This window comes from Saitoella complicata, assembly GCF_001661265.1.
Source record: "Saitoella complicata NRRL Y-17804 unplaced genomic scaffold SAICOscaffold_21, whole genome shotgun sequence".
NCBI classification, from domain to species: domain Eukaryota; kingdom Fungi; phylum Ascomycota; class Saitoellomycetes; order Saitoellales; family Saitoellaceae; genus Saitoella; species Saitoella complicata.
Genome location: NW_017567012.1, coordinates 311,564 through 325,807, shown reverse-complemented (window position 1 = coordinate 325,807; position 14,244 = coordinate 311,564). Strand labels below are relative to the sequence as shown.

Here is a 14,244-nt window from a genome sequence, read left to right as displayed (position 1 = left end):
CGAGGCGAATGCGGGAGAGCGAGTGAGACCTAGGGTCACAAACTCGGTTGAAAATGCATACGGGATGATAGTAGTAGAAACTTGTGTTTAATGCAATCATAAACTATATCGTACTCTTCCTCTTTCTCGTTTCCTCTTTGACTCCCTCACTGACAGCACCCTCTAATCATCCGCCGGGAAAGGATACTCAAACGCTTCAGGCATAGGCGCCTCTTCCTCCTCGGCCTGATCAGCAGGCGCACTAGCCGCCTCAGTCCTCGCCTTCATCTCGACCAACTCCTCCGGCTCCTCAGGCTTCTTATTCAACATCATCACTACACCGCCCGTCAAGTCCTGCTTAACAGGAACATACCGTGCACTCTCCAGAAAAGTAACATACTTCAACTGAGCTGGCACAACACGGGTCATGTTCTCCTTAGCCTCAGATGAAGGCTCCTTCTCCTTCTTCTCCTTCTTATCGTCCTTCTTCTCAGTCTCGTCGGTCTCCATCTTGTCCTCCTCAACTTTGACATCCTGCTCATCCAACTCCATACTATCACCCTCCTTCTCCTTCTTCGCCCTAGCCCTAGCCTTTGTCTTGGCGGTGGTACTCAACTCAACCGTAGCCATCTTCTCGTCCTTCTTTTCCTCCTTAGCCTTCTCCTCAGGAGGGTAAGCAAAGGTACTAGGCTTAGCATTCGACACGAACTCGAACTTGGGGACCTTGAGGTCCTTGTTCAAGCCAATGACAGCCGTAGGAGTGAACGCAAGCGACAAGAAGTGGGCAGTAGGGAACCAGTACCAGAACTGAGTGAAGAGGGCCATACCGACAATACCTTGCAAGTTCAAGCTACCACTCGGGCTCTGCAACCCAATCGTGACGTTCCGGCCTCCGGCGTCAATGATACCCTGCGCCAACGCCGCACCGAACTTGGCCATGGCATCCTCATGCCTCTCCCCAATCGTCTTAGCAAACTGTGCCCGAACCTCCGTAACCTTCGGATTCGTCTGATCATTATGCTGCATCAAAATCATCGCCATAGAAATAAGCGCACCCTGCCTCACGAAATCCGTAGGGTCCTTAATCATCGGCTCCAACAACTTGATCGCCTCAGGCATCCCAGTTCCAGCACAAGAGATACCAAGAGCGAGGGAAGCGCCGTATCGGACATGCGGGTTATACGACTCACTCAACAACTCCACCAAACGTGGCACCGCACCCGGATTCCGGAACAGAATAAATCCAAGCGCCATGACAGCAACACGCCTGACGTCGTCATTCACATCACTCACCGCGAAATGCAACAACTGCCGGATCGCCTTGTTGTTCCCCGTTCCAGCGTAAGCCAACGCAATCGTCCAGATACCACCATACCTCAAAATCGGCGAAGCGTCTCCGGTCAACTGCGCAATCAACCCATCCGCACTCTCCTCACGCGCGTACTGCAACAAAGCCATACCCACCGCCAACCCACGAATGATCTTCTCGTGCTGCGTCTCGTGGGCATATTGCAACATCTCCTCCAACGCTCTCTCGTGTCCCGTTCCCAGCATGACCAATCCCATAGCCAACCCAGTCGCCTCACCAGCGACCGCCGAGTCACCGAACAACACATTCTTCAACTCCTCATAGATATCTTCATTGCCGGTCGCCATACCAGCGACACCGAGACCGAGGGCGGCACCGTGCTGGATGGTCTCATCCTGCGTAGCCTTGAACTGCGTACGAAGGTAATCCAAAACACCAGCACCGTGGTTTGCATGAATCAAACCGAGCGCAAACAAGGATCCACCCTCAGAGTAGGGAGACGTGGAAACTCCGTCCTGAGGCAAGTAGGGCTGCAACAAAGTCATCGCCTGACTCAAGTGACCCTTGTGAATGACTCCAAGTGCCGCCGTCGCAGAGAACTTGGACCAGTTCGTGGCCTTGGCCAACCAATCGAGGTTAGAGCGGAAGAATCCGTCAGCGGTGGTACCAGAATGCATGAATGCATTCGCAAACGTAACCGCAGAGTGGAAAATTGAGTTGCGGGCTTCCAGTGTATCCTTGGTCTTGTTGAGAATCTGGATATCGGTCTTGTTGTTGCGGTACAAGAACTCGAGGAAAAGCGGAATACTCTCCTCGCCCAACAAAATCTTCCGAATACGATCGTAGACTTCCTTGTTCTTCTCATCGTCCGTCGGAAGCGCCGCAGAGACCTTCTGCAAGAAATCTTGGGTAGCGGACGCATCGAAATCGAAAGCAATCTGATACGCAGTCAAGAGATGCTTCTCATCACCCTTCGCGACCAACTCTCTCAAAACCTCAAACGCGATCTTGTTGTCGTTCAAATACACCACGCACTTCCCAACATTGAAATAATCCGGCTCGGCGCCCTTTCCCTCCTTCAAATACAAATCCACCAACAATTTCAACACCTTATTCCTGAATGTCACACTCTGGACGAGGGTCATCGACGCGCTCAAAACATACGCTTTCAGATCTTCCGTGGTTGATGTGGCGGTAATGAAGTGCTCGATTGCGTCTAGTCGGCGAGATTCGAGGGCGATGCCGAGACCTTGTTTGTACTCTCCCGAGTCGAGACAGCGGCGGAACATACGCTCCACGACATCCTGCAATCTGGGGTCGATCTTTGCGGTTCCGATACTTGCTGGATCATCGTCTCTCTTGACGGACAAGTCGATATAGGTGTCAATGCATTTAGCTGTCACCCAAAACATTAGACCTTCACTCAAATGTACACCGCAATTGCGATTGACGGGAACAACATACAGATAATAGTCTCAACATACTCACTCCCACTCTCCAAATCAAACCACTCCTTCGCACCAAGCGCAAAAGCCATACTCTCCTCATACTCCCCCAAATGGAAATAAACCTTACTCGCCACCAACGCCGCCAATTCTCTCTGTCCAAACCGTTCATCTTCATACAGAACCTCAATCTTCGAGACCGAATCAGCGATTTCGGCCCAGAAGATATCAACGAGGTCGTTGAGGCGGGTTAGGGCATGGGCTTGGAGGTCTTGTTCGGGTTCGTCGAGGAGGGCGAGGAGGGCGGATGCGGAGGTTGGGCCGGGCATTGCGGCTGTGCGGTATGTTGTTAAGGGTATAATTCTGCTTTGCCTTGGATGGTTGAGGGTCTTCGTCTGAGTGCAATTGCCCTTCGTTGTCCTTCTTCTGCTTGCTTCGTCGTCGAGCCGCGCTTCGACTTCGAGTACGTAACGCAGCAACCCCAGGACGATGACGGAGTTCACCCAGGTAGATACACGAACCCATGCTTGCTCCCTTGTAACATTTGTATACTTCGAATTGAGAACCTGCCCTGAAGATATTGTATTGGTATCGTAATGCTCCTTACCCACTCCCACGTCCCATTGCGAATCCACCTTCACATCCAATCCATTCATCCTGCCCTCCTGCTACATCCAGAACTCTCATTCCCCTCCCAACCTCCCTACCCTACCTTGGTCCAGCAAACCCATACATCCCCCCACTCATCCCAACCGCACACTGAACCTCAACCCCACTAAACTCCAACATCCCCTTCAACCTCCCACTAATGCCCCTCCCACCTCCCTCCGGCACCGGTCCCGCTGCTGCCAATCCCTCAGCCTTAGTCGAACACCCCACGTATATAATATTGGGGTTAGTCTTGAGTAGAGCGATGATCGAAGCGTCACCAACCCGGGTGTGATTACGAAAATCAACGCGTTCGAGACGGGAGCAGAAGCGAGCGAGAGAGATGAGCTCTTCGTCGATTAAGTGCGTGAATGGGATGTAGTTCATGCACTCCAACACCCTCAATCTGCTCGTCTGCCTGGGAGGTACGTACCACTTCCCAGTAGTCCCAGCGACCCCGGACGCCAGGGCCGCGAGCACGCTCCAGTCGATGACGACCCCCATATCATTCAACTTGACCACTTCAGCCTTCGTACATCGTGCCATCAAAGACTCCATGCCCCGCCTGCTCAACCCTCCCGCGCCCGACAAATCCAGTTCCACCAACCCTTCTGCTGGAATGTATTTCAGCACCAGATCAGTGAATGTCGAATGTAACAGCCCCAGCACACGGAGGTTCGGGAGTTGCGTCAACATTCGAATCAAGTGTGCGTCGGAAAACTTGCCGCTGCGGGAGAAATTGAGCGTTAGGGAGCGGAGGGTTGGGGGGAGGAGGAGGAGGAAGTGTGGTGGGATCTATCAACACACCACCAATTAGCCCAACACTTACCAAGCGTCAGAGAGATAGGGAACAACTTGCAACTTTATACCCATCCGCAACCCTCGCAACAAAAGTGTCAAGTCTCGTACACTTCCGAAGCAACCGCTCAACCAATTCGTCATTAATGACATGAAACATCCCATTTACCCCCAAATCCAAACACCTAACTCGCTCGCCCCATTTCTCTTTCCTCCAAACTCCATGGTCCAACCTCTCGAGAAACGCGAACCATTTCGGGGGTATCTTCACACTCGGTGCCCGCCATAAAAGGGGAGAAGCAACGACGTGGAAGGCGCGACAAGTCAACGCACAAGCGTAGAGCGACTGCGTATCCAAATACTCAAAAATCGGTTCTATCAACTCCGGCGGTAAAATCCCTCTAGGATCACGGGCCTTGTCGTCCACCTGATCGTGTGCAGCCATGTTCGAGGCTGATCTGCTCATAGCAAGTGCTGTAGCCTTGGAATACCGAAGAGGCGTGACACTCCCCGACGCACTCCTCGAACAATCCGCAACACCAACTCCAACTCCACCCCTACCTCCCGAACTCTTAGGAGCCTTGAGCGCAATGAGTAACTCACAAAGCGAATACTGATCAGCCGGGACAGCCCTAGCTGTAGCTGTAGCTGTAGCTGCGTGAGGCATTAGCGAAACTGTAGCCATAGCCAACCCAACTCCTCTCCTCTTTAAGGATCAATTGCGAGTACGTACCAGCAGGTATGAGGGCGGGCGAATCAGATCAAATATAAACAGCCCGGCTTATTGATTTGCGGGGATCCAGGTCAGGTCCTGCCAGATCGGGGGGGGGGGGGTGACTGAGAAGGTTCACGGCAGCGCGGCCGACAGGCGCAGATGAGCGTCATGTGCGTTGGGGGTGCGGGGGCAGGCGTGCAGCGGGTGCGATAAGGAGGGGTTATCGAGTGTATGGAAGGTGATGATTTCTACTACATTTTGTGACGTTTGGGGTCTTCTTTTACGTCTTGTATGGTTTGAGTGGGTTAGGAAGGCGACCCGCGGAAGTTCAGACATTTTTGCTCGAAGCTCGACGTCAGTTGCTGAGGTCGTGGGAAACCCCGAGTGGGCATGCTCTTCTCAATGTTCCTTGTCGATATTTGCTCTGGTTTACTTGTAACTTGAGACTCGTGCAATGGCGGCAACCCTTTTGGGAGGTGGAGCACGAATCCCTGTGATGACGATGTTGGTTAGAGACTCCGTCTGTAATATCAATGCCGGCTCGGGGTTGCCTGACGTGAATTGAGGAGCACACGCCCTTATCTGGATAGATGAAGCCTCTATGCAACATGGAGAAGAATATAACGCCGTAACCGTAGCCCAATTGCCAATGACCATCTACCCTCAACCACACCTCGAAAGCATGCTATCCCTGATCATCTAAGTATACATCACCTCATAAATCTGATCCCCCTCCTCCGGACTAACCCCACATTCCAAAACCTCCCTCGCAAACTCCGCAACATCATCCCCCCACCCTTCTTCCTCGCCCTCCCACTCATCAAACGCAACCCTCGTCATGCCCACCACGAACGCCTGGAACGTCCCCGTCCCCGCACTCACTATTTCCTGTAGTAATTGTTCTGGTTTATCGACGGGTGCGATGGAGCGGAGGAGACGGACGGAGGAGCGCAGGAGGGTGGTGAGGGGTGGGGACGGGGCGGAGGGGCGGTTGTAGGCGAAGGTGACGGTGGAGGTTATGCAACGGATGAGGCGGGGGATGAGCATTTTCTCCGTCCGAGGTTGGAGGGTAGAGGAATGGAGGGAGTGGTTGCGGGCGAGGACGTCGATGACGAGGCATTTGAGCGTGAGCGAGGTTTGGGGACGGATGAGATATTTCGTCAGCGCGTCAAACAAATAAGTTCGCTCCTTTGCCCGTTCTGTTTCATCGCTCGTGTTTGAATCGATGGATGGTGGGAGGAGTGGTCCGAGCGAGGTCGGGGTTATTGAGCGGTGCAAGGTCCGAAGAGCTGCCGAGGTTACAGCGGAGCGTTGTTTCGGGTGGAGGGACATTAGTGTCCATTCCAAGCCGAGCGTTCCCCAGATTTTCCTTATGGTGTCCTCTTCTTTGGAACCGGCTGCGCCGACGACAAATAGCAGTGTCTCCAATACCTGCCATGCAGCATCTACACTTTCCAGTGCCCCTTCTGCTGGGTCCGTCTCGGCGTCGAGATCTGTAGACTGAATCCGTGGAATCATTTCTTGCGCAATAACGCGTTTCGTGAACGCTAACCAACCCTCCAACGTCTCCCTCAGGGTTTCGATATGGGGATGACATATCATCGTCCATTCTGCTAAGAAGAAGAGGTGTACCAATGCTGGCCACATCTGTTCTTGTTCGATTTTATTTGCCATATCCAACAGGACTTCCAAAACTCGCTTTGGTAATGACTCCGCGGTGAGGACGGACGAGTCAATCAGGATTTGATGCGTGAGGGAGGTTGAGATTGGAAGAGATGACTTAGGGAGGGTGCAAGTAGAGAGTGCAATATAGGAGGTTGAGGAGGCGAAGGGAGGGGTGTATGCGATGAGTTCGTGGATGAAATCGAGGCGGTCGTGTTCTTCGGCTTTGACAGCAGGGACAACCACGATTGGTGCCTCGCTTTCGTCGGTCTCGGGTACTGGAGCGTCATGGGGTTGATTGGCAGACGTCGTTCGTCTCCGTTTGCGTCGAATGATCTGGTCATCATTCCCCTCAAACTCCCTCTGTCCAACCCACCCACCCGCATCGCCGTTCGTCTTCTTTCTCGGTGTTTCTGCACTCGCCCCACCAGCAGCCAGTTTCGCCCTCAACTCCTTACTCATCTCCCCAACCTCCCTAACCTCCCTCTCCAAAAATCCCTTCTCAACCCTCTCCCTCTCCAACTCCCCCTTCAAACTTTCCAACTCCCTCCTCGCGCTCTCTTCCGCTTCCCGCACCTCCTGTTTCGCCGATATCAGGGCAGCGGAGTGGGAGGTGGAGAGGCGGGATAAGTTGGAGCGGAGGAGGGATATTTGGCCGGCGTGGGAGGAGAGGAGGGTCGTTGAGGTTGCGAGAGAGGATTGGAGGGAGGAGTTCTGCGCGCGGAGGGCTTCTAGTTCCTTGACAAGGTCGCTGGGGTTGGTGGGGATGGGGTTCGTGGTCTTGGTAGTTGTTGGTAGTTGAGGGAGGGGAGGTGGTGATGGAAGTGCTGCTGGAGAGGGGACCTGCCCCACCGTAGATAGGTTACTCGAGTATGACCGAGGCTGCTGCCACCGTGGTGGTACTCCTTGCTGGGGTGCAATAGCAGATAAATCCGACGTCGACCGTCTCGGTGGCGCACCACCTATCCCAAGCTCTTGCCCCATCGATTCTCCCGTCGTACTCCTCCGTAAATCCGATCCATCCCTCCTCAGCTGTGCGACCCGTGCTTGGCCGTAACTCAAATGGTATCCCGCCGCTGATCCCAGGTCGGTACCCGGAACTTCGATCCGCCCTCGTGCGGCGGGCTGTTGTGTTAATGTGACGATGGCGGCATCTTCGACTTTCTGGAGTTCGTCGAGGTCGATATCGTCGTCGAAGGCGAATTCATCGTCGTCCATCGAATCTTTGTCAGGCGGGAGAGGTTCGATGTAACGTAGACAGGCATGACAGCATCCCTCACCAGCCACGCTCGTCCCGTGGCTGAGCCCCGTCAGCGCTGCACCAAAATCTGGAGATATCGACGACGAGGCATAAAAAATACCTGTAGACGATCCAGGATGCGATCCTTTCTACGGCAATCGACGATATGTCAGTCGTGTAGAGTCTCGCTGCGCCGCTCGATACATACGCGTGCAAGGGTGGGAGGGGTAACGGCTTCGGGGAGGACTGTGGAGACGTTCTTTTCGCAGCAGATGATGAGGGGATCGGTGTTTACGTCGAATCAACTACTATCGTCGTCGCCAACAGCGTCGAAATCATTACGACTGCAGTCAACAGCGGCGTCACTCAAAGAGGAGTCTATATCAACACCGCCATCACCATCTTCATCAAACCCTTCAAATCCACATTTCACAAACCTAACACCAGCCCCACCACTCTCCTACAAACCCTTCCTCGAACTCTCAAAACCCCGCCTGACAATGCTCGTAGTCCTAACAACAATGTCCGCCTACGCAATCGCTCCCTTTCCCGCCTCAACCCTCCCAGCCCTCCTGTCCCTCACAATCGGAACAACCCTCTGCTCCGCCTCCGCTAACGCATTCAACATGCTTATCGAACCACCATTCGATGCACAGATGACACGGACTCGGAATCGGCCGTTGGTAAGGGGTGCTGTGTTGCCGAATCAAGCGTTGGCGTTCGCGACGGCGGCGGGGGTTACGGGGGTGGGGTTGTTGACGCTTGGGACGAATATGACGGTTGCGGGGTTGGGATTGGCGAATATTGTTTTGTACGCTGGGGTCTACACACCTATGAAGCGCATCTCGATCGCAAACACCTGGGTTGGAGCTCTCGTCGGCGCGCTTCCTCCTCTTATGGGCTGGGCAGCGCTTGACCCGACGTTCGCTCATCCAGGTGGTTGGGCGTTGGCTGGGTTGCTGTTTGCGTGGCAATTCCCGCACTTTAACGCTCTGGCCTGGAATTTACGGAGCGAGTACGCTCGTGCCGGCTACCGCATGACTTCCGTCACCGACCCAGCCCTAAACGCCCGCGTCGCCCTCCGCTACTCCCTCCTCTGCCTTCCCCTCTCCTGGGCCCTCTCCCTGACCTCCGTCTGCGACCCATTCTTCCTCATCGACTCTACGCTCGTCAACGGCTGGCTCATCGCCGAAAGCTACAAATTCTGGAAGTGGAGGGATGATAAGAGAGCGCGGAAGTTGTTCTTTGCGAGTATCTGGCATTTACCGCTGTTGCTGGGTTTGGCGATGGTGCATAAGGTTGGGTTGTGGGATTGGCTTTGGGAGTTGATTGGGTGGTACGGGGACGATATTAAGGTTTTGGAGGATGTACAGCAGGCCGTTGTAAAGACGGAGGCGTAGAACTGGGTGGAGATGCAGTTTTGTACGTTGAAGGCATTGATGGCATTTGTTTATTTGTTTCGGATCATTACATGTCATGGGCATGGGTACGGCGTTTGAAGCTTCTTGGATAAGGCTGGTCAGCATATGGTATTGTTTCCCAATAGAAACTATTTGTTCATCTCGTATGATTCTCAAACTGTTTAATGTTCACGTTAACCACCCAACTTTTGCTCTCGGAAGCGGAACTTGGGCCGTGTCTACGTTACACGAGCTCGAGCCACGTACACGTTTCCTCGGCAACACTTCCTCGAACCACAACCATCTACCCCATCACATAGTATCACAATGCCTGTTCCTTGGGTTCAGTATGTCCTCGATGAACCCTTGTCTGTTTACCTCCAAGGCCCTTGGTCTTATATCCGAAGTTATGGTATCTACGCCGGCGCCGCTTTTCTCGCTAGAAAGTACTTTGCCGGAAGCACAAACACCTGGGAACGAAACATGCACGGAAAGGTGGTGATGGTAACCGGAGGGACTTCCGGTATAGGAGCGGCGGTGGTCGAGGATCTGGCGAGGAGAGGTGCGCAGATCGTGTTGCTCGTACGTTCCTTGTCGGATGAGTTTACGGTTGACTATATCACTGATCTACGGGCACGGACGGATAATCAACTCATCTATGCCGAGGCGTGTGACTTGGCGGACCTCTCCTCCGTTCGAAAGTTCGCGACAAAATGGATTGACAACGCACCCGTACGGAGACTCGACATGGTCATCTGCGCAGCCGGAGTCGCTACCCCACCCTTCAAGGAACGACGTGTCACCCGAGACGGTGTCGAAGAACAATGGGGTGTGAACTACCTCGCCCACACGCACCTCCTCAACATTCTCTCCCCCGCTCTTCGAGCCCAACCCGCCGACCGCGACGTCCGCGTCATCCTCCTGACCTGCGCGGCCTACGTCCTCGCCGACCTCGACCTCGCCGATTTCGATTTCCAAAAACGGGGGTATCCATCTTCCCGTCCATGGCGCGTGTATGGGGCCTCGAAACTGGCGCTCATGACATATGGCGCTGAACTCCAACGTCGGTGTGACGTTTATGAACGACCCGATAAGAACCCAAATAAGGTCAGGGTGATGATGGTAGACCCCGGCCTTATCCGGACATCCTTAACCCGCCGCTTCCTGACATTCGGTTCACTGTTCGGTCTCCTCATTTACCTCCTTACCTGGCTCTTCTGGGCTTTCATCCTCAAAACTCCACTTGGCGGTGCACAGCCTGTTCTACACTGCGCCATGTCACCCGAAGTCTTACAAGGTGAGGGAGGGAAGTTGTTTGGTGAGTGTAGAGAGAAAAAGGCGCAGAGGAAGGAGGTTGAGGATAGGGGGTTTGCAACGGCGTTGTGGGAGGTTACGGAGAAAGAAGTAAAGGCCTTGGAGGTTAGGAGTACCCTGGAGAAGAAGAAGGCGGAAAAGGCTGAGAAAGTTGCTGAAAAGAAGGAGGCGAAGAAGGGGAAGTAAAGTGATACGCATTGTGCAGTTCTCTGGCCATGGAGCAAGGTTATCATACATGAATATGCCAGGATCTCCTTCAGAAGCCTCGAGGATTTGGTACAAAACCTTCCGTTATAAGCTGATGAATGAAGCCCCTTCGCACAATTCAGCCTTCAAAGTCTATAGCTTACACGCCCCTGTCTTTCCGTAAGCCTCTCACTCGACGTTACACGCTCTCAACCCACGCCGTCTGAATCCTCCCAGTCTTCTTCTCAGGCGGGCTCACATGCGTCGGCACATTGACTCTCCCACCCAGCACCTTCTCCACTACCCCAACCTCGACGCCAAACTCCTTCGCGATCTTCTCAGCTTGACTTCCTCTCTTCCGCATCTCGAGAATATCCCGGATCGTGTGGATGTCTGTCGTTGTGTGTTGTCGTCCGTAGTCTTCGTGATCGGCTGTCGCGGCGTCGTGAATCTTGGAACGGTTTTGGAGAATACTTCTCGAGAGAGAAACCTGTGCTAAGAGATCAGAACACTGCTTCTGTTTTATTGAGAGACTCTTGGTACCTTCTCGGGCAGAGGCTTATGCGGACTCAGCGCGTTAACATCCACAGCTCCCAACTGCCTCAGTTTCGCCAGGAAGTGCGGATCCTGTCCATCATCTCTGATTCTCTGATCTTTCGTTCTCGAGATCGTGTCTTGTGCCGGCCTTACCGCCGCTGCCTCTGCGGCGCCGTGGACTTTGGGTTCGTGGACGACGCTGTTCAAACCGCCCGGTGCAGGTGGGCTGCGTTTGGGGTATTGAAGGGTCTTTGATCCGACGTTCCGTGCTTGTTTTGATGCTGCTCCACCCATGATGATTCCTTTATTATTTGCGTTTCGTGCTTTGTTTTCGCCTTCGTAGGATTTTCTGGGGTCGGCGCCTTGCAGAGCATGATGAAAGACGTCACGGCGACCACCCGGGAGAACCAATGATCACGACTTTTGAACGTAGGAATGACCTGGTCCTTTAATTCCTATAGGTATTTTGCAATTTGATATCTGTAAAAAGAAACGCCAAAAATATCGTGCCTACGTTTGCTTTTGCCTGATTCCGCCTTCCTTCCACTTGATAAACCATATCGCCGACGGCCTGAACCTTTCCCTTCTCAAATGTTCATCCTCCGCGTAGCATCGATCAAACTTCCCTCTTCTGTCCCCCTCCTTGGACTATCCTCCCTCGCAACATGGCCCAACGGCGTCATACCCATCGACATAGGTGCAACCGGCGCCAAACTCTGCTTCCGACTGGTCGTCGTACTATCAGCCTTAACCCCCGAATGACCCTTCGCTATCTCTGCTCCTCCAGTTTGTGCTGATACGGAAACAGCCTCACTCCCCCTCCTGCTTCCCCCACCCCCCGAACTCGCACTCTCCGACCCCTGCCTCTTCTGTTCCATCAACGACTTCTTCGCCAAAATCATCACCTTCAAACTCCGGATCTGCAAACCCCGTCTCCCCGTGAGTGCCGCAGCTTCATACGTCATCGCCGCCGTTCCCATTCCGAGTTGACGGTGGAGTTGATCAGCAGCAAGGGAGCCGAGGTTCTCGGGTCCGTAGACGCGGGAGAAGACGAGGAGGGCGGAGAGGGTTTGGGGGATGAGTTGGGAGGGGTGGGCGGTTAGGGATTCGGTGTAGAGGTATTGGAGGAATGCGTGCGCCACAGTATATGGGTGCGGTAAATACAACACCCTAGGGTTCGTGGAAGCGAGGAAGGAAGGGGAGAGCGGCATGGGTGGCAATGAGTTCAAACTCGCACCACTTCCCTTCCGGCCCCCACCTTGTTGTAGAGCTTGTTGTGCTGACGCAGCAAGACGTAACTGATTGTTAGTACTCGCCTCCGCAAAAATCTCGTTGAACCTCGGCCATCGTGTCGCCAACACTCGCTGACAACACGGTATCCTCTTCCCATCCAACGTCAAGACCTCCATATCCGCCAGCCCCGTGTCATTGAGCATGGATAACCCAACGGATTGAGCGAGGGGTGAGTGTTCAAGTTGAGGTGGTTGGTAGATTCCGAATGATTCGAGGTCGATGAGGGTTATGTGGTCGAAGTTTGTTTGGCGGTGGTTGTAGTCCTCCACCAATGATCTCTCGCGATTTCCGAAGACGACGAAGGCGTTGAGGTCATAACACAAAACACCCCTGTTCCATGAACCAGAGGCGAAGACAGAACCGGTATCAAGACGTTGCCATTGGTAAGTGTTCAAATCAAGTGCCCATAGTGAATAAGTTTGCGATGAGTTGGTAAGATACGTTCCGCCGAGCACCGCCCAATTCCCAATCACCGCACCATTCGGAAATCGAAGACCAGGTGGCAAAGCACTCCCACCCATCTTGTGCGAAATATCCTCTACCGGATACTCCTTCCCCAAAATCGGCGGCAAAACTTGCAGTTCTCGCTGCACATCCGCAAAATTATAATTCGAGTAGATATATATCGGATTCGACAGTCGTGGCGGAATCGGTCGCGGGGAAACTTGTGTAAAGAACGTGTCGGTAGGTGTGGTATGCGTCACAATGCCTGCACTACCTGGTTCAGATTGCCCACTTGTTCCGATACTGAAACTTCGTCCCCGGCTATTCGGAGGTCGGATATTCGAACTCGACGCAATCGAGATAGTCGGACTCGCGAGCGAATCCAAGGATCCCAACTTCTCGTGTTCGGTACCCGCATCATCAGGGTACAGCTGCTCATTCGACACGAACTGTGCACACATCGCGACGGAACGATACGCGCCGCAATGTTTCTCGCAAGGACGACTAGAGGTCCACGTCAAAGTCTGCAAATCAAATGCGTTGATCTGCTCAACGTAGTTATTCGTCAGATCTTGTCCACCGACAACGATCAAATTCCCACCACTCACAGCGCTGAGATGCGCATACCGCGGCTTCGGGGCATGAGGTCCAGAATCTGGACCAGGCTCGATGATCCGCCAGGTATGTGTCCGCAAATGAAACAGCACAACATCATTCAACACGCACAACCCATCAACCGTATTCCGACTCGTCGACATTCCTCCAAAAATGACCAAATACTCCTGCCAAAGATTCGTACTGTGAAAGTATCTGGGTTTCGGGGCGTGGGGTGGAGCGCTAGACTCGATGATTCGGGTCCAGATACTTGTGCGGAGGTCGAGGACGTAGATATCAGAGGTCATGCGGCGGGTTGTTACGAGGCGGCCGCCGAAGACGTAGACATGGTGGCCGACGACGGTTGTTGTTGCGCCGACGAGGGGTGGTGGGATATCACCCGTTGTGAGGCGGGAGGAGGACGTTAGATCTGCCAGGGATTGCATCTTGCTGACGAACTATGGTGTATAAGAAGCGTTGAATAAGCTTTTCGCGTATGTGAGTCGCCCGATTCCACACAATAGCAGCCGTGCCAGTCTTCGTCCACCGCTTGAACGCCTATTGATCCGGTCGAATACTCTGCTTAAAAGACAATAACGCTTCCTCCTGAACGCGAATAAATGCCGGTCTCGTCCTCTATGATGGTTTGACAGCGTCCTTGTTTTCGTTGTGTGCATCGG

At 53.6% G+C, this 14,244-nt stretch overlaps 7 protein-coding genes across 7 annotated transcripts; 2 read left to right on the top strand and 5 right to left on the bottom strand.

Moving 5' to 3' along the window:
* Positions 1–162: 162 nt before the first annotated feature.
* On the bottom strand, positions 163–3,062 carry SAICODRAFT_60180 (26S proteasome regulatory complex, non-ATPase subcomplex, Rpn2/Psmd1 subunit; the record flags this gene model as incomplete). Its single annotated transcript, XM_019169739.1, has 2 exons — positions 163–2,684; positions 2,753–3,062. The coding sequence occupies 2 exons, from the start codon at positions 3,060–3,062 to the stop codon at positions 163–165; spliced, it is 2,832 nt and encodes a 943-aa protein (XP_019022384.1).
* A 221-nt stretch (positions 3,063–3,283) lies between these two features.
* On the bottom strand, positions 3,284–4,474 carry SAICODRAFT_31464 (uncharacterized protein). Its single transcript, XM_019167918.1, has 2 exons — positions 4,241–4,474; positions 3,284–4,176 (listed from the first exon to the last, which is right to left on the bottom strand). The coding sequence occupies exons 1-2, from the start codon at positions 4,337–4,339 to the stop codon at positions 3,442–3,444; spliced, it is 834 nt and encodes a 277-aa protein (XP_019022383.1). The 5' UTR covers positions 4,340–4,474; the 3' UTR covers positions 3,284–3,441.
* A 936-nt stretch (positions 4,475–5,410) lies between these two features.
* Positions 5,411–7,778, bottom strand: SAICODRAFT_20975 (uncharacterized protein). Its single transcript, XM_019166359.1, has one exon. It carries the CDS (start codon positions 7,772–7,774, stop codon positions 5,594–5,596), a length of 2,181 nt encoding a protein of 726 aa, XP_019022382.1. The 5' UTR covers positions 7,775–7,778; the 3' UTR covers positions 5,411–5,593.
* Positions 7,779–8,266: 488 nt separating this feature from the next.
* SAICODRAFT_44750 (protoheme IX farnesyltransferase) lies at positions 8,267–9,127 on the top strand (the record flags this gene model as incomplete). The annotated part of the gene is made up of 1 exon (XM_019168790.1): positions 8,267–9,127. A coding segment is annotated over one exon (861 nt), but the record flags the coding sequence as incomplete, so codon positions are not given.
* A 396-nt stretch (positions 9,128–9,523) lies between these two features.
* On the top strand, positions 9,524–10,696 carry SAICODRAFT_60415 (uncharacterized protein; the record flags this gene model as incomplete). Its single annotated transcript, XM_019169762.1, has 1 exon — positions 9,524–10,696. The coding sequence occupies one exon, from the start codon at positions 9,524–9,526 to the stop codon at positions 10,694–10,696; it is 1,173 nt and encodes a 390-aa protein (XP_019022380.1).
* Positions 10,697–10,895: 199 nt separating this feature from the next.
* Positions 10,896–11,527, bottom strand: SAICODRAFT_36615 (uncharacterized protein; the record flags this gene model as incomplete). The annotated part of the gene is made up of 2 exons (XM_019168516.1): positions 10,896–11,186; positions 11,240–11,527. 2 exons carry the CDS (start codon positions 11,525–11,527, stop codon positions 10,896–10,898), a joined length of 579 nt encoding a protein of 192 aa, XP_019022379.1.
* Positions 11,528–11,777: 250 nt separating this feature from the next.
* SAICODRAFT_95925 (galactose oxidase) lies at positions 11,778–14,137 on the bottom strand. Its single transcript, XM_019172017.1, has 2 exons — positions 13,421–14,137; positions 11,778–13,315 (listed from the first exon to the last, which is right to left on the bottom strand). The coding sequence occupies exons 1-2, from the start codon at positions 14,008–14,010 to the stop codon at positions 11,821–11,823; spliced, it is 2,085 nt and encodes a 694-aa protein (XP_019022378.1). The 5' UTR covers positions 14,011–14,137; the 3' UTR covers positions 11,778–11,820.
* Positions 14,138–14,244: the final 107 nt, after the last annotated feature.